The sequence below is a fragment of the Eleutherodactylus coqui genome, chromosome 2, assembly GCF_035609145.1.
Source record: "Eleutherodactylus coqui strain aEleCoq1 chromosome 2, aEleCoq1.hap1, whole genome shotgun sequence".
Taxonomy (NCBI): domain Eukaryota; kingdom Metazoa; phylum Chordata; class Amphibia; order Anura; family Eleutherodactylidae; genus Eleutherodactylus; species Eleutherodactylus coqui.
This window is the reverse complement of record NC_089838.1, coordinates 311,850,750-311,873,125: the sequence shown is the minus strand read 5'-3', so window position 1 is coordinate 311,873,125 and position 22,376 is coordinate 311,850,750. Positions and strand designations below refer to the sequence as shown.

Below are 22,376 nucleotides of genomic sequence, written 5' to 3'. Positions count from 1 at the left end.
TTCACTACAGGGAAAAGTTATATCTACACAGCTCTAATAGATCTGGGGAACACTTAAAGGGATTGTCCGGAGTTTAAAAAAAAACATGGCTGCTTGCTTCCAAACATAGCACAACCTTTACCCATAGGTTTGTGTGTAGTAATGCAGCTCAACTCCATTGAAGTGAAGGGGAGCTGAGCTGCAATACCAGACACAACCCATGGACACGGGTGGCGCTGTGTTTGGAAGAAAGCAGCTATATTTTACTAACCCTGGGCAACCCCCTTAAGCATCTCAGTATGACCCCAAGTCACTTACACTTCAGGGACATCAATCTCTTCAGTTAGGAAGCAAAAGTGATTGGGAATCCATTTCACCTACCTTGGTGCAAATGAAGGTGACAAGACGAGAGAAAATAGCAAGATACCTCAAAAAGGTACAGGAGACAACTCCTCTCTCCTTCTCGACTGATTCTTCTCAGGTACTGCATGTTGCTGGTGTCCTTTCACTACTGAGGTGAAGAACAATTGGGTTGTACAGGTATTCCCACTCCTCCAGGATGGTACATCCGTATGCGTCGTCTCAAGGGCATGGAGCAGATACCAGGAAATGGGCCATTATATGAGGAGAGCTAGACAGGGCTGTAGAAGGCCATCAACCTAGCAGCAGAAGAGGTAGAGAAATGCTGTAAACCTACCAATTGACCTCCAGTGCCTACCGGTCTTCATGTTTCTGACCAAACTGTCATACAGACTCCATGATGGTGGCATGAGGGCCTGACGTCCTGTAGTGGGACCTCCTGTACTCACAGCCCAGCACCACGCAGCTTGATTGGCATTCGCCTGAGAACGCCAGAATTGGCAAGTCTACAGCAACTGTAGGGAAACGTGAATGTATATGAAGTATGCTTCAGAGCTGTATTCACAATTTTGCAGCTTCCAAAGCTAAAATTTTCCTGCATGCTAGTTAGCAAGTCTAGTGAGCATGCTGGGAGTCCTAGGCTAATCCACAGCTGGAGAGACACAATTTTAGGACCACTACTATAGAGGTTTTTTACCATGAAAGATTTTATGGGCTGGGATTGTCCAGATGGGAACCCCTCCAAATAAACAAGACCTGGTGTACACAGGCTAAGAAGCTTAGGGAAAACCGCCAGCCTGACAAAACTATCCGAGATAAAGGTCGTCAGCCTGAAGACAATATAAACTAGTGCAAGGGAATTGTGGAGGTGTAAAGGGAATTTTACACAGCCCAACAATTGGGCAGGAACGTTCATAGAAATGCTCCATTGCCTGATTGATGGCCAGTTCGTTGGCTAATCGCATCCTTTGTGGAGCTCCAAAAATCATCACTATTGGCTACACATCTCTCCGTGTGGTACAGCAATGATTTTCTGCGGGAAGTCAAAGATCTCATAAACAGTTATTCGGCCCATATAAGGTTTGAATCAGCCTGGGTAAAGGTCAGGTAGACAAGTGCCAATGTCGTTCATTGGCGCTTGTCGTAGCAACTACTCAGATTCTAGCCATCATCTAAAGGGCGTATGTACCATAGTAGCAGCCCATATGGGTGCTATGGTCCTTGGGACATTGAGTATCAGACAAAATGTTGGGTGTTGAGAACCAATGTGGTTGATTGGCTCTTGTCTATCGGAGCAAATAACTCCATGCAAAATAGCCTTAACTTGTAGCAACTACTTAGATTCTAGCCATCATCTACAGGGCGTATGTACCATAGTAGTAATCCATACGGGAGCTACAGTCATTGAATGCCAGCCAAAATGTTGGGTGTTGAGAACTTTTTTGCACTACAACGTTGGCAAACAAGGATAGGGGATCAGCATAAGAGTAATGGAAATAAGTTGGAGAGGGCCAAAAAGTTGTCACTACCTACTATCATAAGAGGAGGGGGCATTTTGATCCACACCATGGTCACTCTCTCCTATATTCATGTCCCCGGTTGCTAAAAACAAAAACTTCAAATAAGCTCTGGACTGTGGTTCAAAGTGTGAACTTGAGCTTTTCATAACATGCTGAATACAGCAGAAGATAATTCAGAAGACGTTCAGCACGACTCCTTCCTGTTTTAAAACCTCAACCACCAAAGGAGAACATAAGAAACAAAACTCAAGCGTCAAGAACTGGCGGCAGCCAAATCATAGGGGAATAAAAAAAACACCTGACGGTGAGTCAGGTCGCCGTCTGCTTTGTATAGACACCATGACGACAGGGAAACATGTGTAGGTGATGCGCTCAAGTACACATCTTATCATTACCGGAAGAAATAGTACAGCTGTATGCAGAAGGGAAACCACATGTAATAACCCGCAGCTGATAGTATTACAGTAAATCCCCCATTTTTGCATAAGGTCATTTTTGGATCACCCATACTGCGCCGATTAATTGCTTAATATATCCTTATATCCGTAGACGCTCCGTTTTGACAGAGCTCCAAATTCCCTGCATAAACATAAAGGTTAAAGGGATTTTCTGGGACTTTACAAAAATATTACAGGCTTAAAATGTTGTAAAATAAAGGAAAAAATACAAACTCACCTGCTCCACCGACTTGCCATACTGCGCTGGAGCCCTGGTGCTCTCCACTGGGAACCCAGAAGCAGAGTCAGGCGGTCACATGTCACACACAAGACCATTCAGACAATCATAGGTTTCAGCGGCCATGGAAGAATCACCGCCGAAGCCTGTGACCGGCTGAGTGGTCACGTACACAACGAATGGTATGTGGCCACCTGCTACTTCTTCTGGGTTCCAAATGGTGGGCATGAAAAAAAAATCACCAGATTGGTTCTTAAAAAAAAAAAATGACAGGCTTAAAATGGTGTAAAATAGAGAAAAAAATGTATACTCACCTACTCCAACGGCTCCCTGTCTAGCGCTGGAGCCCCATTAGCCACCGCTTGGAACCTGGAAGAAGTTGGCAGGCAAGCACTTGCTGTACATTGTATACAAGATCGCTCAGCCAATCACAAGCTTCAGCTGTGATTATTCTACGGCCACTGAAGCATGTGATTGGCTGGTTATGGAAGAATGACCATTGAAGCCTGTCATTGGCTGATCAGTCACATGTGCAGTGTAGGGCATCCATTGTCCATTGCTTCTTCCGGGTTCCGAGTGACAGGTACCGGAGCTCCAGCACTGGGCGGTGGGCTGCTGGTGTGGGTGTGTATCCATTTCTACTTTATTTTGAAACATTTAAGGCTGAAATTTTTTCTAAGTAACTTTTTTATAAAACCTTTTAACTTTTTTTCAAAATTTAAAGCAAACTCTCAGCTGTGACAAATATCAGATCTGTAAGGCCGGGCTCACAATTACAGAATCCGCGATTGGCGTCTGTGCAGACGATCCGCGGCAAAACGTGGGCATTGAAAGGTATGTACTTTCGCTTTTTTGTTCACACTCGCGGATACGAATTGCATATTCCGCAAGCAGAAGAAAAATCCCAGCATGCTCTGTTTTGCTGCTGACTCTGTGTGGATGGCCTCCATTGAAGTCATCCGCAGCCTGTACGCAGTCAACATTGTGTATAAGCAGCAGGTGCCCGCATCATCGCTTAGCATGGGAAATACAGATAAGTCAATAAGCTGTACTGCGCATGACCGCCGATCAGTGGAAACAGGTACGCAGGGTCGCCGGCCGGGCTCACAGCCAGAATCCGCTGTAGGCCTCCCACATGCGGAATCCAATCTGCCTGTGTGAGCCCGGCCTAAAGGTTTTCACCCTCTAGATGTAAACAAGACAGCAAATATAGATTTTGGAAATGTAGAGGAATTGGAACCATATATATATTCTCACACCTTCAAAATAAATACAGCAGGTATTCCTCCCCGAGGCGGCCAAACGGTTCAGACCTCCTAGGAGATCCATGCGAGCTGTCTGTCACCCACATATACTGTTCTTACTGTATTATCTGGCCTTCCATTGTGGGAGACCTATTGATGGAGAATAATCAAAAACTAATGCAAAATGGAGCAGTTGTCAATCAATCAGGACTCTGCTTTAATTTCCCAAAAGACCTTGAGAAATAAGAGCTGGAACATGATTGGCTGTTATGGGTAACCCCTCCATTTTTCCTTTGCACCAGTTTTGTCTTTCGTGTCAAACTGCAGACCTATAACCCACCTCTTTATATAAAGCCTATATCCCCAAATGTCCCCCAACTCATACTGACTGCTACATCTCAAAAAACACATAACAGGTCCAGCCAAAGTGCCCACGTAGAGGTGCCAACCAAAGTGATCATAAAATAGTACCAACCACAGTGACCCCTATAAAGGTGGCAACCACAATGCATCCTGAAATGGTGCCTTCTAGAGTACCTCTTAAGATAGCGCCAGCTACAAAGCCTCCCATATTGGTGTCCTCCTTTTAGAGTATACAGACCTCTCTCTACCAGCCAGACCCGCCTTATCCATTCATTGTCTGCCATGAAATACTATATTTCCACTGCAAAGGCAGCAGCAGCGTAAGGCTTTATTCACACGAGCGTTTTTACACAGCTATGTAGCCACATTTTCATGCCAGCCAAATATCGCGACCAACTGAGGCATTGGATTCCAATCCATTCGTTCACATGGGCGATTTTGCGCCAGGAACAATCGCCCGACATGGTAAAATAGCACATATGCGGCCAATTCCGGTGGGCACTTTTACACATGGCCAGAAAAGATAGTTATGGTTCTATCTTTCTACCTATATACACTGGCGACTCCCATAGACTCTATGGGAGCTGGAAAAATTGGGAGGGGGAGGCAGTTTAGCAGCGACCAATGCAGGGAAAAGCTTATATGTGCTTCTATTTAGGCATTTGAAGTCATTCTGAGGATTCATGCAGAGCGAGGGATTTCCGGGTGGCAGCGTATTCTTTTACTAATACTTCACACCCGGCCGTATGAATGGACGAGAAAATACTAATTAAGCTCGGGACTTGATTGCATCATTCCCTCATTCACACAATTTAACGGTGCATATGCTTGTGTGAAGGAAAAAGAATCTTTTCTAGCTCTAAGGCCCAATGTCCACAGGCAAATTCGAATTGGGCACCTGCATGGACGATCCGCAGTTCAAGCCGCCCATAGAAAAACATGGGCATCCACAGCTGAATAAAAGCATGCAGATTTGTTTTGGGGACCTTTTAGTGAAGACCCAGACAAGTAAGCACTGTCCTCGGCCACGGGAAGGGTAGGACTACGGAATCTGACCCGCCCGTGAACATGAGGCCTTAGACACTGTTATACACCAGTTTTGGAGGCACTGGTGAAGTTCTGGCTTGGTTCGAACTAATTGGGACCGAAACAAACTTTTTGCCGAAATTTTTCAAAAGTTCCTTTATCACTACTTGTTACTCAAAGGAAAAGCCAGAGGAATCAATACGAGTTATGTAGAATTAACTTTTTAATATGGTGACGCTTTTGGGTACTTTCTAGATGTTAACCTGTTATAATTTACCCGAAGTGATAATAGCATGTAAGAGGCTAAAGTGTATTGATAAGTAGTGAATTTATCTTGAGTCAACTAGTTTGAGACATAATTGGGCCTCACCTGCTAAAGCAAGCTGCTGTTCTATTACTTGCTAATATTTATATAGATGATTGGCTAACCATTGTAAAATCCTTATGTCAGCAGAAATATAAATTGTGTCAGTGTGATAGTATTGTTAGTTCTGACCTACTGTGATTAGAGATCTAGGGCTACAAATAGACCTTCTGCTATTGATTGAAAATTTATTGACAAAAGGAAAACAAAATTCACAACTTCAAGCCTAAAGAAGGACTTTGTCCAAACTATTGCTTCAATTGCCACCTGTTATGATCAGCAGGAGATTCCTTCTGCGTGGTTATCTCCTGCTCTCTAAGTTGTTGTTGGGGCAGTTGCTATGACCCGTTTGAGGTGGCCAGCAGACCACACTGCTCAGCCTTCTTACAGACAAGAGTCTCTGGTTTGCTTCTCTAGAAATACTTTTGGTTTCTGCAGCGTGGTGCGGTTGATAGCTGTGGTAACATGTGTTCTATCCAGTATTCCTTGTTCTAGTTCCGTGTATATAATTCTATTCCAGCCTCATCTAGTCTGCCCAGTCAGTGTGTATTTCTCCTTGGTTTTCTAGTCCAGTCTGTGTTTCCTATTTTGTGTTTTGTCTAGTATTTCCTTGTTTGATTCTGTCTGCCTTGGGTCATTCCAGCATTAGTCTCTTTGGCCTCTAGTCTGGGTCCTACCGTGTTTCCCCCAAAATAGGACCTCCACCAAAAATAAGCCATACCCTGATTTTTCAGGATTTTTGGGGATGCTGGAAATATAAGTCCTACTCCGTGAATAAGCCCCGGCTAAAATGCATTTAAAAAAGCAATACATTACCTAACAGTCACGGTCCGGGTCCTCCCGCTTGTCTGCGGGCCTGCGATGCACTTCCTTCAGTCCTTGGATGCCGACAGAAGATCGCTTCCCGGTTACGGGATTCATAAATCCCGCCTCCAGTAAGAGATGGCTCTGATTGGTTCTCAAGCGCTGCTCAGCCAATCAGTGCAGTGCTCGATGAACTAATGTGGTGGTTGTGATGGTGCGTTGCATTGATTGACTAAGCAGAGCTTGAGAACCAAACACAGCCATCACATCTTGGAGGCAGGCCAATCAATGCTGTGGCTCAGCCAATTCATAAATCCTGCCTTCACAACGCGATTGCTGTGATTGGATCTTCAACCACTACATTGATTGGCCGAGCAAGGCTCAAAGAACCAATCCAGGCATTGTGTTGTGGAGGTGGGATTTCAGAATTGGCTGAGCCATGGCATTGATTGGCCAATTCATAAATCCTGCCTCCACAACGCGATGGCTGTGATAGTTTCTCGAGCTCTGCTCAGCCAATCAATGCAGCGCTCGAAGAACCCATCACAGCCATCTCATTGGTTCATCAAGCACTGTATTGATTGGCTGAGCAGTGCTCAAGAACCAATCAGAGCCTTCGCTTCCTGGAGGCAGGATTCTAAAGATATTTTTGACGTGCAGATAACTTGAATGTACAAGTGATTGAATATAGGGAGCAAAGGAAAGATCGAGTCAAATATAACCCCAATATCACTAAAAATATCTTCATATTCCGCAGAAGATCAAAGTGTGATTGTTCTCAGTGTGATTGTTCTCAGTGAGAGAAATCAAGTCATCTTGTAGATATGATACCTTTTAATAGCTAACAAAAATACATGATGTTACAGCGAGCTTTCGGGGATATCTCGCCCCCTTCTGTATTTGAGTAACTTAATGTCAGGTTTATGGTGGAGTGAAATACATTGAATCTCTGATGGAATTTTGTTAGTTCTTGTTCACTGTTGGTCCAGATGATTATGATGTCATCAGTGTAGCGGACATAGGTCAATGGTTTGTTGGGGCAGGAGGCCAGAAAGTCACATATTGCGGTGCCATTTTACTGCCCATGGCGGTTCCAGTAAGTTGCAGGAATATCTCTTTGTCAAAGGAGAAATAATTGTGTGTGAGTATGAATCTTGTGAGAAGATCAGGAATGGGCAGAATATGACCCACCAGGTACAAGAAGTATCTGCTGCCAACATACATTTCTCAGAAAGGAAAACAGCTTGAAAAGCCACAAGGAAATGGTTTTGGGAAACAAAGGATATCGTAGAAGGACAGAAATAGATTGTTCCCCTAAGCGGAAGTTCAGAACACAAGAGCAGATGTGACCTAACGCCTTTCTCTCCCAGGCAGGGACCCTTCCCACTGGGGATGTGTCTGCTCTTTTACCCCCTTCCTTCATCTGGACAATTCACAGACTCAAGCTAGGGATCCGGCCGGTGGCGGAAATGTCCCCTCGTGCCCTCTGTATCCGCACTGAATTGTTTTATTGTATTTTAACCACTCACAGTGACAGCCTGGAGAGAGCAGCGGCTCAGGGGAAGAGCACTGTAATGTCACATCATGGACTTCATCCTATAATGTCACAGCATAGGGAAGAGCTGTAAATGGCACCTACCGCCAATATGGCACCACCAGCCTCGGGAGCGTTCTGCAAAACAAAACAGAAGCAGCTCAATAAATGTTGTTTCCTTTAGCCTAATGGGGGGGGGGGGCATGTATTCTGTCAACTAACATGTATACAATAGTATCTGCATGCATAATATATGTAACCTCTGTGTTGGTTGTTAAAGGGATATTCCCATCTCAGTAAGTTATTCCCTTTCTAGAGGATAGGGGATAACTTGCCAATGGATGGAGGTCCAACCACTGGGATCCTCACTGATCCGGAGAAATTGCCCCTGGCACATCCCTGAAAATACATGATGTTACAGCAAGCTTTCCAACCTACTTCGGGTTATTCCTAAGGTTTAAATGGAATAGATCTGAAGAAGCATGCGTTTACATATACATACATAAGAAAAGGCACAGACATGGATTAATTTGCACTTTAAAAATACCAGAACAGGAAAGTAGAGAAAGCAAATACTTAAATAGTCCCCTGATAAGGATGTGAAAGTAATGGCTGCACATGCATGGCATCATGCCATCCACTTTAATGGGAAATGCCAGTGGTAGCTGAGTTCAAGCGCTCCACAATCTCTGGCAGTTCCCATTGAAGTGAATGGTGACATGGCGCTCACACCCAACTGCTGTTGTCAAAATTTCAGGACACGCTGGGCGGATTGGCAAGTTATCTCCTATCCACAGGATAGGGGATAACCTACTGAAATGGGAGTACCCCTTTAATATTAAAGTTCTAAGTAACAGGGACAGCTGCAGTGCAACCTTAAAAACGAGAACAAATTCTCCGGTTTAGCCACTTTCCCCATAATTATCCAATAGGTACAAGTCAAATTGTCCACATAAATGTCAGCCACATTGATAGGTCATACAGAGCTATAAGTGTAATACTACTCTACAGAGGCGTAACTGTCATTTAGCACTAGACACTGAGGCATTAGCACAGAGGCGTAACTTGAAGCTCCTGGGTCCCAATGCAAAACCTGGAACGGGGCCCCCAACTATAATGCTTTATTCATAGTACTGGGCTTCCTATATGGAGAAGAGAGGCCTTATGGGCCCCCAAGGCTCCTGGGCCCGGGTGCAACCACATCCCCTGCATCCTCTATAGTTACGCCCCTGCTGCCCTATATAGCATGGCAGCCTAGAATTACGATCATCTGTAATCTGTGGGAAAACTTGGCAGTAAGTGTTCAATTTCCCTGCAACGCCACCACAGGTGAAATCGAGTATTACACAGTGTCCATTCAAATCAATGGGTTGTCTGTGTAATGCAGGACAGGCTAGGTCCTCCAAAGTGAGAGACACTCTTCATGTTCGCTTTCCACTATGGCCAACAGATGAGGACTTTCCCTCTATCAACTCCGTAATAAGGTGTCAGAAAATGGGTTTTCTAAGCCAGACAAGACTTTAAGAATAAGGACATAAGTTTGGGTATAACATGTCAGCTATACGAGGCTTAAGTTGAAGTTCCAGAACTGTAATGCAAAATCTACAACAGGGTCCCCAGTTATCACATCATTTATAGGGAGAGTAGAGAAACCTTTGGGACCCCCACAGGCTACAGAACCAACTGCAACTGCTGGACTAAAGATTAGTTGCACCTTTGCAGGGTACTGCTATGGGGCCCAAATGAAAAGCTCGACTCGAATAACGCGGACCCGAGCATTTGGGTGCTCGCTCATCTCTAGATATGATATATCACTTCTTATATAAGGTTGGGTCCACACAGGGGATGATTTGCACCGGACAGCCTGCCTCCATGACCGCGCCATTTGGTGCAGATTTTGAAGCGAGTTTTATCGCGTATTTCTGTGCGGAATTCACCCCCTCATTGAGAAGAGTTGAATTCTGCAACGGAAATGGCAATAAAATGGACATGCCACGGAACTGAATTCCGCGCCGCATGTCAATTTCCACACCGGTTTTTGCGCTGATTATATCCGCCGCGTGTGGACAAGATTTTCAAAATCTCAGCCAGTTTGCTGCGACTGTAAATGCCGTGGAATGTCCGTGTGGAGGAGCTGCAAGACAATTCTGTGGCAAATCAGCCCCTTCCGGATCCCTCCTTTGACTGACGGTTGCACATTCCACTTTTGACTGATGTTCCTGCTGATACAATCTCCAAAACCTTACTGACAGACAACCAGAGTTAGACAACTCCTTCACACGGGCGTGTGATGACAGTGTATTATAGAGCATGCCGCAATTTGTTTGCTGCGCGAGATTTTGCGCGGCCAAATCGCGGCCGTCTGCATAGGATTGCGTTTGTTAACGTAATCCTATGGCAGCTTCCAGGGGTGGAAATTCCGCGGGAAATCCCGCCACGAAATTTCCACCTGTCTGCAGGCGGCCATGGACTCCCATGTTGCGGCTCACACATATTGTGCGAAATACGTGTACAAAAAAAGATTGCAGCATGTTCTATTTTGGCGTGTTTTACGCATGCATACATGCCAAGATAGTGCATGGCGATTGGCGGCACACAGTGAACTATTCCAGTGTGAAGCCGGCCCTAACAGCACACCAGAGTCATAATCTGCACTGCATTTTATGACCGTATCAGAGGACAGCAATTTCCCAGTAATCTCCGACTCTGGAAATGACGTCTCATAGATAAAAGAGGACAGACGTATAATCATCATCCACTCCCAATAATTAGTTTGCAATAATAGTCAATAGACTGCAGAGAGAAAGGGGATGCAACTGCTTGTTCTACTTCTCTTTTGTGACTGCGTGCTGTGGGAGGGGGTAGCTGGGGAAAGATATCTGATTGGCTCAGAGCACATAGCACATAAGTGACATCACACCCGGATTTGTGTGAAATCATCATGGACAATATCTTCAGTCTACCTAAAAATGTTGACTCTTATTTCTCCTTAGTTGCAACCTATTATAGAGTCCATAACTTCATCTCCCAGCATGCACTGCTAGCTCAGTGTCTAACCAGAACTTGGTCTAGTGATTTGCATTCTGAGAAGGCTTGTCTTGACATCTGATGTAGCAAAAAGTAACTTCTCCCTGCAGTATAAGAACTCAGCTAATGGGCGGGTCTGTCGACAAGCATGTGACAACAGGCAGAATTGTAAATGGAGTTGTATCAACAAGAAAAGTTTAAAGGGTACCTAAACTTTTTTTAAAATTCGGACATATCATAGTGATAAGTCAGAAGTAGTAATTGGCGGGGTCCGGGGGCTAAGACCCCCACTGCCTACTAAAATGAATGGGCAGAATCATATTAATGGCCAAACCTAAAAGCCAGACAGTGTAAGACTAAAAAACCTCAAGACACCCACAGATTATTCTGTCTCGTAGCCTGACTACTGCAAAATCACAGCAAAAATTTTGAGATTTTGCCACGATTTGCGAAAATCTGAGAAATTTCCAGTGGTCAGAAAAAAATACAACATGCACCCTTTTACATGGGCCGACAAATCATAAAATTATCATTCAGTGTAAATGTATACCCCTGACTCAATGACAAATGAAAATTTGTTTGCTACTAGTTCATCATTCAGTTTCTGCATGCAAGAAGACTGAACGACAGATCAGCCCGTGTGAACCGGTAGTTGTTCATCTATGGACAACTGGCTGTCCACTGTGAATGGAGGCGAGTGGGCAAGAGCGATGTGAAAAAGCACTGGAAGGATAATTGCTGGGATGACCTGTCGGGCAGCTGCGCCCGACAGGATGTCCCATACAAAAGGGTCCTATGACCGCTACCTCTGAATATACTTTAAACAGAAATAACCTCATTAAGTAACAGAGAAAGTAGAATAACTGGTAAGAAGTGGATCTGAACAAACAGGAAACCACGAGGAAGCTAAGGGTTAACAGCGATGCATACAATTCCTCTGCCGCATCCTTAAATACCACCATGACGCGACAGATGCCCAGATAGTGTAGATCTTGTCATATCTTCTGCAGCATGTACCCGCGGCGTCATCATGCCACACGTGGCATCTGATAAAGGAGAAGTGAGTGAGAAATCCTCACGAATATCTATAAACGTAGGAAGTCCCCGAATGTCTGATGTCTTGATGATGTAGTGTGTATTTCCAGTTTATTCACATAGCGGGGGCTGACGACTCTTACACCCACATATACAAAACAGCCAGCAAGACAACACTAAGCAGTCACATCACACCTTGGAGGCAGCCAGGTATGTCACTAGAATGATAAGATGCCTAGTATCTCTAGTAGTAACGTACTCCTGTGACTCTATGCTATTATTTCCACATATAACTCCTCCTATTTCTACTACTTATAGCTCCTCCTATTATTTCTACTTATAGCTCCTCCTATTACTACTCCATATAACTCCTATTACTCCATATAACTCCTCCTATTACTCCATATAACTCCTCCTATTACTCCATATAACTATTAGTACTCTATATAACTTCTCCTATTACTACTCTATATAACTTCTCCTATTACTACTACATATAGCTCCTCCTATTACTACTCCATATAACTCCTCCTATTACTCCATATAGCTCCTCCTATTACTACTCCATATAACTCCTCCTATTACTCCATATAACTATTAGTACTACATATAACTCCTCCTATTATTACTCTATATAACTTCTCCTATTACTACTACATATCGCTCCTGCTAGTTGGCGCTCGATGAACCAATCACAGCCATTCATTGAATGACATCATTGAATGGCTGTAATTGGTCCATCGAGCGCTGGCTTTGATTGGCTGAGGTGTTGCTCCTTAACCAATCAGAGCAATCACTTGCTGGAGGTGGGTATTCAAGCCCCGTCACCAGCAAGAGATGCTCCGTCGGTGTTGAGGAGGACATGTAAGCCTGCCGGAGTGCAGCGGGAGGGATTCAAACGACGCCTCCTAGGTGAGTATAAGACACCGCCTGAAAATAAGAACCTGTGCCTCTTTTGAGACAAAAATGAATATAATAGAGGGTCTTATTTTCGGTGAAACACGGTACATATGACTCCTCCTATTACTACTACATATAACTTCTAATATTACATCTACATAATAACTCCTCCTATTACTCCATATCATGAGTACCATCACCTAGCGGTGCTTTTTTGCCAGGTTCCAAGTATCTGTCTCTCCTGCAATTAGGCATTGAAGGGGTTTTCCATAACGTTTACCCCTTGTACTATTAAAGACCTACCCTTAGCATAGGACATCAATAGTTGATCTGCTGAGTTCTGCTGCTTGGGGCCCCCAGCGATTGGGCTGTTCTTAGCTCCCGCACTCACTACAGTCGAGACAGATATTGATAACATTGTCTTCATTGCAGTCAGAGCAGAAAGTGTAATAGAAGCATAGTGGGGAGTCATTTTACTAGCAGGGGAGGAGGTGAACTGTGACCATCAGCTACTGTGAATACTGCAGCCAATGTTATCTATGTAGAGGTGTCACTTTTCATTGTAATCCTGCCTGAGATGATAATTAGATGACTGCAGAAAAGTTTACTCAACAGTATAGGAAGTAACATACTATCATTAGGCTTTAGGTACCTTTGCGTGGAGCGATTATTGCTCAAATAATCAGTGGAAACAGCGACTTTTGGCAATAGCCGACCCATGTACACACAACCGCCAACAGGGCACTGAGTGAGAATTACTTACTTCTCGGAGTCACTTGGTTTTTAAAACATCTAGAAACCAAGCACCGGTTGGGCCATGTAAACAGGCAGTCATTCATCTATGAACAACTGCCTGTTTGCAGTGAATCGAGGTGGGAAACCGGATACGGTCTCCCTACTATCACTCCTGTGTGAAAACAAAGGAGGAAAAGTCATTGAGACAACTGCCCTGTGTAAGGGTAAGTGGGCGGAGTGACAACTGCAGAAATTTAGGATTTTTTTGACACATACATTGTGAAATCAAAAATGTAAAAAAAGATGATAAAGATTATCCGTTCAGTCGCCTCCGATCTTCAGTCAAACCATGGATCAATGTTCTCCACGCTTTCACGGCTTCTTTCAGTTCCGCCATTGACATGTTGGTGGTGGCCTGGATTGTATCTAGCCATCTTGTTCTTTTTTTTTTTTGTTCTTGGCAAAAGAACAAAAAAAAGAAATTGCCAACAATTCTTAAACAATATATTTGACATAAAAAAACGTGTTTTATACGATATATCATTTTCTAATGACACATTCCCTTTCACAATGTTTCTTAGAGTCAGGCTGCTTGGTCGAAAGGGTCCAACTATGTAAATTTTTAGGCCTCTTGCTAAGTCAGCTCGGCATTGCCCTATACAGTATATAACATGTCACTGCTGTGTTATATCTATTTGATGCTCATTATTGTATTTTATATATATTTTAGATCACACCAGAGAAGATATCTCTAAGAAAAGCAGAGAATGGACTAAACAGTATTCATCCGCTGCTCCACCATTGATCCTTTGTTGAACTATTGACCAATTTTAGGTCACCTAAACAGCCAGGATGAGCATCTACAAGCAGTACCTGAATGTGTCCAAGATCTGTGAACACTATAACTTTACTAAAAGAATCAAAAGAGACAGCCATTCTCGAGATGTCATCTCCGTGATCTTCATCATCATTTGCTGTATCATTATCCTGGAGAACATCCTCGTCCTTATTTCAGTTTGGCGCAACAAGAAGTTCCACTCTGCCATGTTTTTCTTCATCGGGAATTTGGCATTTTCTGATCTTCTCACCGGATGTGCCTACATTGCTAATATCTTGCTATCTGGTAAAACGACCTTCACGCTAACTCCTGTGGCCTGGTTTATTCGTGAGGGCACAGCTTTCACAACTCTGGCTGCCTCCGTCTTTAGTCTGTTGGCTATAGCCATCGAAAGACACGTCGCTATCATTAAAGTCAAAGTCTACAGCAGCGACAGGAACTGTAGGATGATCATCTTGATAGGAGCTTGTTGGGTTATTTCAATGGTCATCGGAGGTTTACCTATCATTGGCTGGAACTGTATCGGAAACTTGGACAAATGTTCCACCGTCTTCCCGCTCTATGCCAAAAACTACAATTTGTTCGTAGTTACTATCTTCACTATTATTCTCATTTCCATTGTGATTTTATATGTCCGCATATATTGTATTGTCAAGTCAAGCCATGCGGAGATAGCTGCACCACAGACTCTTGCCCTTCTGAAGACAGTTACAATAGTCCTTGGAGTTTTTATTCTCTGCTGGCTTCCAGCTTTCACTATTCTCCTTATGGACGTGGCTTGTGACGTGAACTCTTGCCACATTCTCTACAAAGCTGACTACTTCTTTGGGGTGGCCACCTTGAATTCGGCATTGAACCCTATTATCTATACAATGAGGAGTAAAGACATGAGAAGGGAATTTTTAAGGGTGCTTTGTTGCTGGAACAAGGCCCAAAAGGACAGAAATGCTGAGAAATGCATGCTCCATTTACGTAGTTCCAGTTCTTTAGAACGTTGCACACAAAAACACGATTATCCCACGTCACCAGTCATAAAGGACTGCAATACGTTTGTGTGATTAGGAGCGTTATAAGGTTTCAATGCTTTCTGGACAAGAAGGACCGTACTATCATGAAGTTCAATTGGAAGTTATTAGGTGCAATTCGAGTAAGATTTCGGCAGGTATATCGGTGATATCTTACATTTTGGGCCTGAAGCTCTTCTTTCTGCCAGGTTTCAGGACCTTAGTCCTTACAATGAAAAGCTCTTGAGATAACTTAGCACTCTCATTTATGTTTGCAGTTGAAGTAAAACAATAAGTCTGGCCGAATGGAATGTGAAGAACATATAAGTAGACCTGGGCAAGAAGAGTAATGTGATGGGAGGGACTTGACACTCCAAAAATAAGTACAAAAAGAGACAAGCAAGTCCTATTTAACGAATGGTGTTACCAAGTAGGGAATCTCATTGCTTTTGAGATGATTACTGATAGTTAAGAAGCACATTTTCACATTTTTAACTACATAATTAAAAAGGAAAAGAACCCAGAACCCCCGCTGCACACTAATATCAGTAAATGACCTTCACTACCCCTAAGCTTTTAGACAGGAATTTCCTTTAAGCGATTACTATCTCAACATATTTGACCTTTCAGACATTTATCATATATCTTAGCTCTTTAATTATAATTTATATTGCACTTAAAGCTGATACAAAAATTGCTGTTGCCACAATAGATGGTCAACATTTTTCGTATAAATATGCCCGTTTTCTCCACCATAAAAAAAAATGTTTACTCAAGTCAGTATTTTTGATGATGGGAAAGAACCACTAGTTGGCATGATTTCGGCAATGTACAGTATTGTTACAGGTTATAGGAAGAATAGCTCTCGCACCAATCACTAGCATTGACAAGAGTGTATGCGGCTTTATTTAATGCATACAGGCTTATTTTTTTTAAATTGTATCAATTTAGGAATTTTGGTAATTACTTCAGAGGCTCATTTTATATTTCCTCCCTTGAGAATGGAAATTTGCCCCGTCTTCTAGACCATAGCTAGCATCCTGTTGTAATGTGTTAAAGGTTGTGAAACTTATATTCGTATAAAAATACAACTCCTTTCATCAAAGTCTTTCTGATGTCAGTGACTTCTATCATCTAAAAATAGTTCCGATTAGTTACTGTGTAAGGAAGTCCTTATTACGACTATTTCACTAGAAATTAAAATAAGGACCAAAGCTTTTTTAAAATATTGAATATATTGTAATTGATTTTATTGGAGCTTTTAGAGTTTGCTTTATTTTTTCTGCAAACAGCGCCACCCTTGTCTATAGGCTATGTCTGGTACTGCAGCTCATATTTAAAGTCATTATAGACCTTCAACAACTCACAGCTGCTTCTGACTCTTCCATACACATGTATGTTCAGCATAGCCAAATGTTTATGTGTATAGGAAGGAAAGCGGCAATCCGCCGGTGGGTTTTCTTTAGGGGAATAAGAGGACCAGGCAGTGAAATTTCCTGATCCTATGATGTTGGAGGAAAATTGATTCGCCCCCATATACATTTGGAAATAGTCTGGCTCGGCACCAGACGACTAAATTCTATATATATGTGGGTCTTTATTAATGTGAATAGAGATGAGCTGCAATATCACACACAGCCTCTGGCCAAGAGTGGCGCTGTTTCAGGGGAAGGAGGAAGCAGACCCTTTTTGCTTAGCTCATAAAACCCACTTTTATATAAAAAGAAGCCAACAAAAGCGATTTCTCATCTTGACAATATTTGTTCATTCTCAGTCCAGCCACACCAATAAAATGGCTCTGTTTGTTATGGATAGACATAAAACAGAGCCACGCTCGTAAACTTCCTGTGGGAACTTTTTCATCCCAGCAGGAAATGGAAGTGAAAAAAAAGTCTTCATGTCAACAAATATCAAATGACAGAATTATGATCTGAACCACGGAGACTAGGTCACAAAAATTAGCAGCCATCTTCATCCAGGGACTGTATCTCCAGGGCTTTAGGGTACTGCTCAGCCAAATCTGTAGTACAGTCCGAGTCCAAGGCTACAGCTCTTAGAAAGGAGCCTAGGTTTCAAGCTGCAGCAGGCTGAAAGGCTAAGGCTACACAGTGTCAGGCAGCTGCTTGCAAGTAGCAGGAGAATCATAGGTTTACAGCAACAAGGTCTCAATGTATTCCTATGGAAAAAGAGTTGCAAGGGACTTGGTGACTTTTTGTTTCCATGTAGCCGTAGTGTAATTGGAAGCATGTTCCATCAGGAATATCAGTCCATTGTTCAATTGGTCCTGCCATTCTAAAGACTAGCATCTGTATAGTCAAAAATACCAAACTGGGGGAAAGTTGACCTGTGTATAAGTAGCGAGGCTGGTCCCAGGTATGTATATGTGGGCTGTTGGATGACAGTCATAGTAGACTTCATGAATACACCACATGCAGGTCTACAATCTTAGAGCATAGACCCCCCCCCCCCCCCAAGCCTAGTGTACCATTGCCAGTCCTGATATAGTATGACATGCACTTGGGCCTATATTGCTATTACTGCTTTTTCCCAGAGTATGAGTCCAGTATTAGAAGTACTTTCCACAGGTGAGAATGTGTTTTCCATGGCTATGTGCGTCATGCAATGCAAAAGCCTACGGCTGGGTTCACACGGGGTGGAATTGCCGTGGACTTTACGCATGGAAATTCCGCCTGCAATCTTAAGCCTGAGACTAAGCAGCAAAGTGGACAAGATTTGCAAAAGTCTCGTCCACACGCTGTGGACAGTCCGCTGCGGCCAAGCCACGCTGAGACTGACATGCCGCGCAGAATTCAAAGCCGCAACATGTCACTTGTATCATCTATTCCGCTGCGGGCTCTCTATGGGGAGGGATGGCCGCAGCTGAATAAGCCGCTTTCAAAACCCACGTCAAACGTCTCGGGACTTCAGCTACGGAAAGCTCACAGACTTTTTGTGCGGTCCCGCTGCAGACATTCTGCGAGGTTTCCGCGTGTGAACCCAGCCTAAACGTTCTTTGTTCAGGTAATCTAAAATCAAAAATATTATTTTTAATTGTTCCAAAACAGCAACTATATACAAAATGAAACAACTTTACAAAAAAAATTCTATTGTTTCGTGTATGCAGTTCCAATACGTTTCTATGGTTACAGACTACGAACAACCCCTGTGTAGTCTGGTCTTGCTGTGATGGGTTACTCCACTATTGTGGCACGCCGACGACAATCAGGAAGTGGAGCCGGTGTATTTGCACCTTGCATGAACATAACATCCACCTCTCATCCTTTCTCTTGCTAACCTACAGACCATAAGGAGGGCAAAGAGATTGGAGTAACGTATAACTGACTACAAAGGGGTTGTTTGTAGTCTGTAACCATAGAGACGCAAAGATCTGCCTTGTAGCTGTATACACAAAATAGCAGAATATTTTAATCATTTTTGCAAAGTTACTTCATGTTTTAATCTTAGATGCATTGGTGCATTGGATGTGGTTACAAAGATGGACGGGCCCTTTAAGTTCGGTCAGAAACTATTCAACTCTGACTACAGAAAGATTAGTTAAAAAATACACACATCATATATTATGTATAATCAATGTTTTAACGTCCGAGCTATAGGCTGCTGTGCAATAGAAATGCTAATTATATACTATGTATATGAGTTATTAAACACTTTACCAAGTACTGTAACGGAAATTTAATCATAGGATAAAAAGGGTTAATATAGGTTTTCAACAAAGTGAAATAATTGGAATCCAAATTCGCCGTAGAGGTGGGGACCGCACCAAGGCATTGCTCAACTCTGTATTTAGAAATTCCATTATTTATTTAACGTGACCCTCCGGATTTAGATCAGAATCTTGTCTCGGGACCCGAGGGGGCAGTTATACTACCCGCTGTTGGTCTTCAGTGCTGTGACTGGTTCCAGGTCTGTTTTCGGCTGTCCAAGATGGCTGACGCAATTTTCAGACTATTTAATCCCCACAATATGTAATGTTAGACTACCAATACACCATATCTGTTCTCTGATTGACCAATATCGCTCACATGATCAACACTGGCCAATCAGAGAGCAGTGCACAGTGTGCATTAGGTAGCTAGAAAATTGCGGTGGTCATCTTGGATGGCCAAAAACGGGGTCCCGAATGTGCTTATTGGAGGAACACTGACAGGGAAGAACAGCAGCAGGTAATATTACCCCTCTTGTCTGGGGACAGAATTTTCTCCCTGGACCAGAGGGTTACTATAAGCCAGTGGCTCGGGATCCACATATGACTATTTGGGCTCCTGTAAGCTACAGATACTATCATGCATCAATACCATCATAGATCCCATGGTGCCAGTGTCAGAACCAAACCGACAGTTGACACCAGGCTGAACACTATACACTGGGTCAGTGTTACCAGTATGACCAAGACTTTGGACCAGCGCAATCATACTTGTAAAGTTCTCTGCTTCATCATTGCTTTTTTATTTATTAGTAATTAGAAGTTGCATGAGATTAGATAAGAAGCCTACATTTTTTCCGAAAATAGTGCCACTTTTGATCATATGGCTGTGTCTGGTATTGTAGCTCAAGTGAATAGAATTGAGCTGCAATACCTTAAACAGCCCAAGAAGGGCAATATTTCATTTCGCTTATCTCATAAACCCCTTTTTTAATAAACATTTACATTTTTTAAGGTGGCATGTGGATCTCGAGCTGTTGGGAACACGTTGGGGACTCTTGCTTTATAGGCCACAACAGTTCCAACTATATGTTGTACTTAAAAAAAAACCACCCCTCTCCCTAGTTTTCATGACATTGCTTCTTCCACCTAATGTCTAATCCCTAGCCGACAGCTGGGCCTACGCACAAGGCACTGCAGTTGTCCAATCAGTCCCATGGACAATGCTCGAAAGCTTCTCAGAAACCCCCACCAGTTGTCAGCCAGAGAGAACTAATGGCAGGTGGTGTTATGTGGCCTGTGCTCTGACCCCCAAACATGTTCCATGAAATAAAAACAGCGGGGAATGGGTAAAATAATTCGACCCTTATGCTTGACCAAGTAGAATTGCTCCATCATAACCAGATGAGACGTTGAGGGTTTTTTTTTCTGGAAGGTAAATCTCTTCTCATTCACCATCCAGTCCCATTTGCTTCATAAAATTGGGAACAAATGACAGTAGAGGGAAGAAAAGATCAAATACAACAATGTACAGCCCCCTAGGAACCACGGGGTCGCAACAGCGAGGTGTTCACACAGTTGCTGAAGCGAACACCTCCCTGCTTTGGCTGGTCGTTGAAAGACAAAGAATTACCTGTTTACACCAGACAATAATGAATCAACCAACCAGCGACTATTTTTAGGTGAGCTGAAATCAAGGGGTTAGTGACTAATGAACAAAATTCTCACGCGTCACCCCGTTGGTGGTTGTGTTTAAACTGGGTTCCGGTTTCCTGCTCCGTTCGGGAAGCAGGAAATGAGAATTCCCTCGTCCATACGTCTCAGCCTCAAGACGGAACCAAACAATGCCGAATGGACCCCACTTGGTTTCCGCTCAGCTGCCCGGCTTTTGGCTGGAAGAAAAAGCGCTACATGCAGTGCTTCATCTTCCAGTCTTTTGAGCCGGATCTGCAGCGGAACGCAGATGTGAAATCGGCCTTACCTTAGTAAGTGGATGGGTTATTATTAGCGTTATTTGGAGAACTTTTTAAAAACTTGACAACCACTTTTAAGGACCTAAGGGGGCGGAGCATAAAAGGAGGATGCTAAGAACACCATAAGAGAATTCTTGTATTGTGCCCCACCTATCAGGCCCTGCACTAGGCATAACATAAATGTATCAGCTTTGCCCGGAGTGTTCCTTCAAGACGCGAATAAAATATGGTGGTAGACACAATGCCGCTTTCCATTTTGTCCCCTACACCGTTTACTCCATATACCACTATTTAAGTCCGCTAATTCATTTTGCTTTTGCGTATATGTGTTTGTATATATGTACATTAATATATAAGTTTATGTGTCAGCATTAGGAACGGTACAAACATTTCCAGTATTTTGTGTCTTCTTTCATGAACGGTACTAGAGCGTTCCGTCTTTCGGGTACATCCGGCTTGTCAGCCAGGCGGTGTGACCGTAACGCCATCGCTCATCCGTCTGGACGGCTGTGTCACACATTCTGACTTCCAGCGTTTATGAACTGTTCACGTTGCCCTTCTCCACTTATAGACACTACACGTTTTTGTATAAATGTAATATCTTTCTCATGGTGCAATTTTTGCTGATGTATGTTTGTTACAATATTTGGAATGTATATTAAAACTTTGTGCTTTTTTAAGGCTGTTTTTTGTAGTGTTTTTATTGCCTTAAAGAGTCTAAAATGGACAAATTTAGTTTTTTCATTGCATAATTGAACATTTCAAATTTTTTTAAACACTTTCCAAATCCAATCATCGGACATTTCAAGATCTTTGCTTACAATCACTGAATGAGAAGTGTCCTTGTTTACTTCCAGGGGATGAGAAGTCGGTATTGGTTTATTTCCTATAACAGGAAAATCCCCTTGAGTCCTTGCTGACCTATGACATAGTTATACACCATAAATCAGGGGAGGGCAGGTATGCAGTTGGCTTGGGATATAGCTGCTAGCTAGCTATGATCACATCCGCCTAACCACTTAGATGTTGCGGTCAATGCTTTTAGTCAAGGGACCTCCTTCAACACCCCATCAGCTCCTCTGCAATATGGCAGACTCACAGCACTGCTGAAACCCATGATTGGCTGAGTGGTCATGTGAACGGCACACAACCACTGCAGCAACTTTCTGGTTACAGAGCAGTGGGGATGCGTGTGGCTCAGACAGACCTGGAGGACATCTGACTGGTTAGTACAGTATGCCATAGCTTGTTATTTTGTGTCCTCCTCAGACTTCACCCACTTTTTTTCTAAATGTAAACCCCTTTAAAAGAGGAGGTACTCCGTTTACAAC

General features: G+C 43.2%; 1 protein-coding gene across 3 annotated transcripts in view; it reads left to right on the top strand.

Moving 5' to 3' along the window:
• The window catches only part of S1PR2 (sphingosine-1-phosphate receptor 2), a 51,167-nt gene extending 29,442 nt beyond the window's left edge, over positions 1-21,725 (top strand). For 2 of the 3 annotated variants that reach the window (XM_066593564.1, XM_066593565.1), the window contains exon 2: positions 14,297-21,725. In XM_066593564.1, the coding sequence (XP_066449661.1) occupies positions 14,419-15,462 (1,044 nt within the window). In that variant the 5' untranslated portion in view covers positions 14,297-14,418 and the 3' untranslated portion in view covers positions 15,463-21,725. Of the gene's footprint in view, positions 1-3,258; positions 3,369-14,296 lie in introns of all 3 variants that reach the window. The other variant, XM_066593566.1, reaches the window with a different exon arrangement.
• Positions 21,726-22,376: the final 651 nt, after the last annotated feature.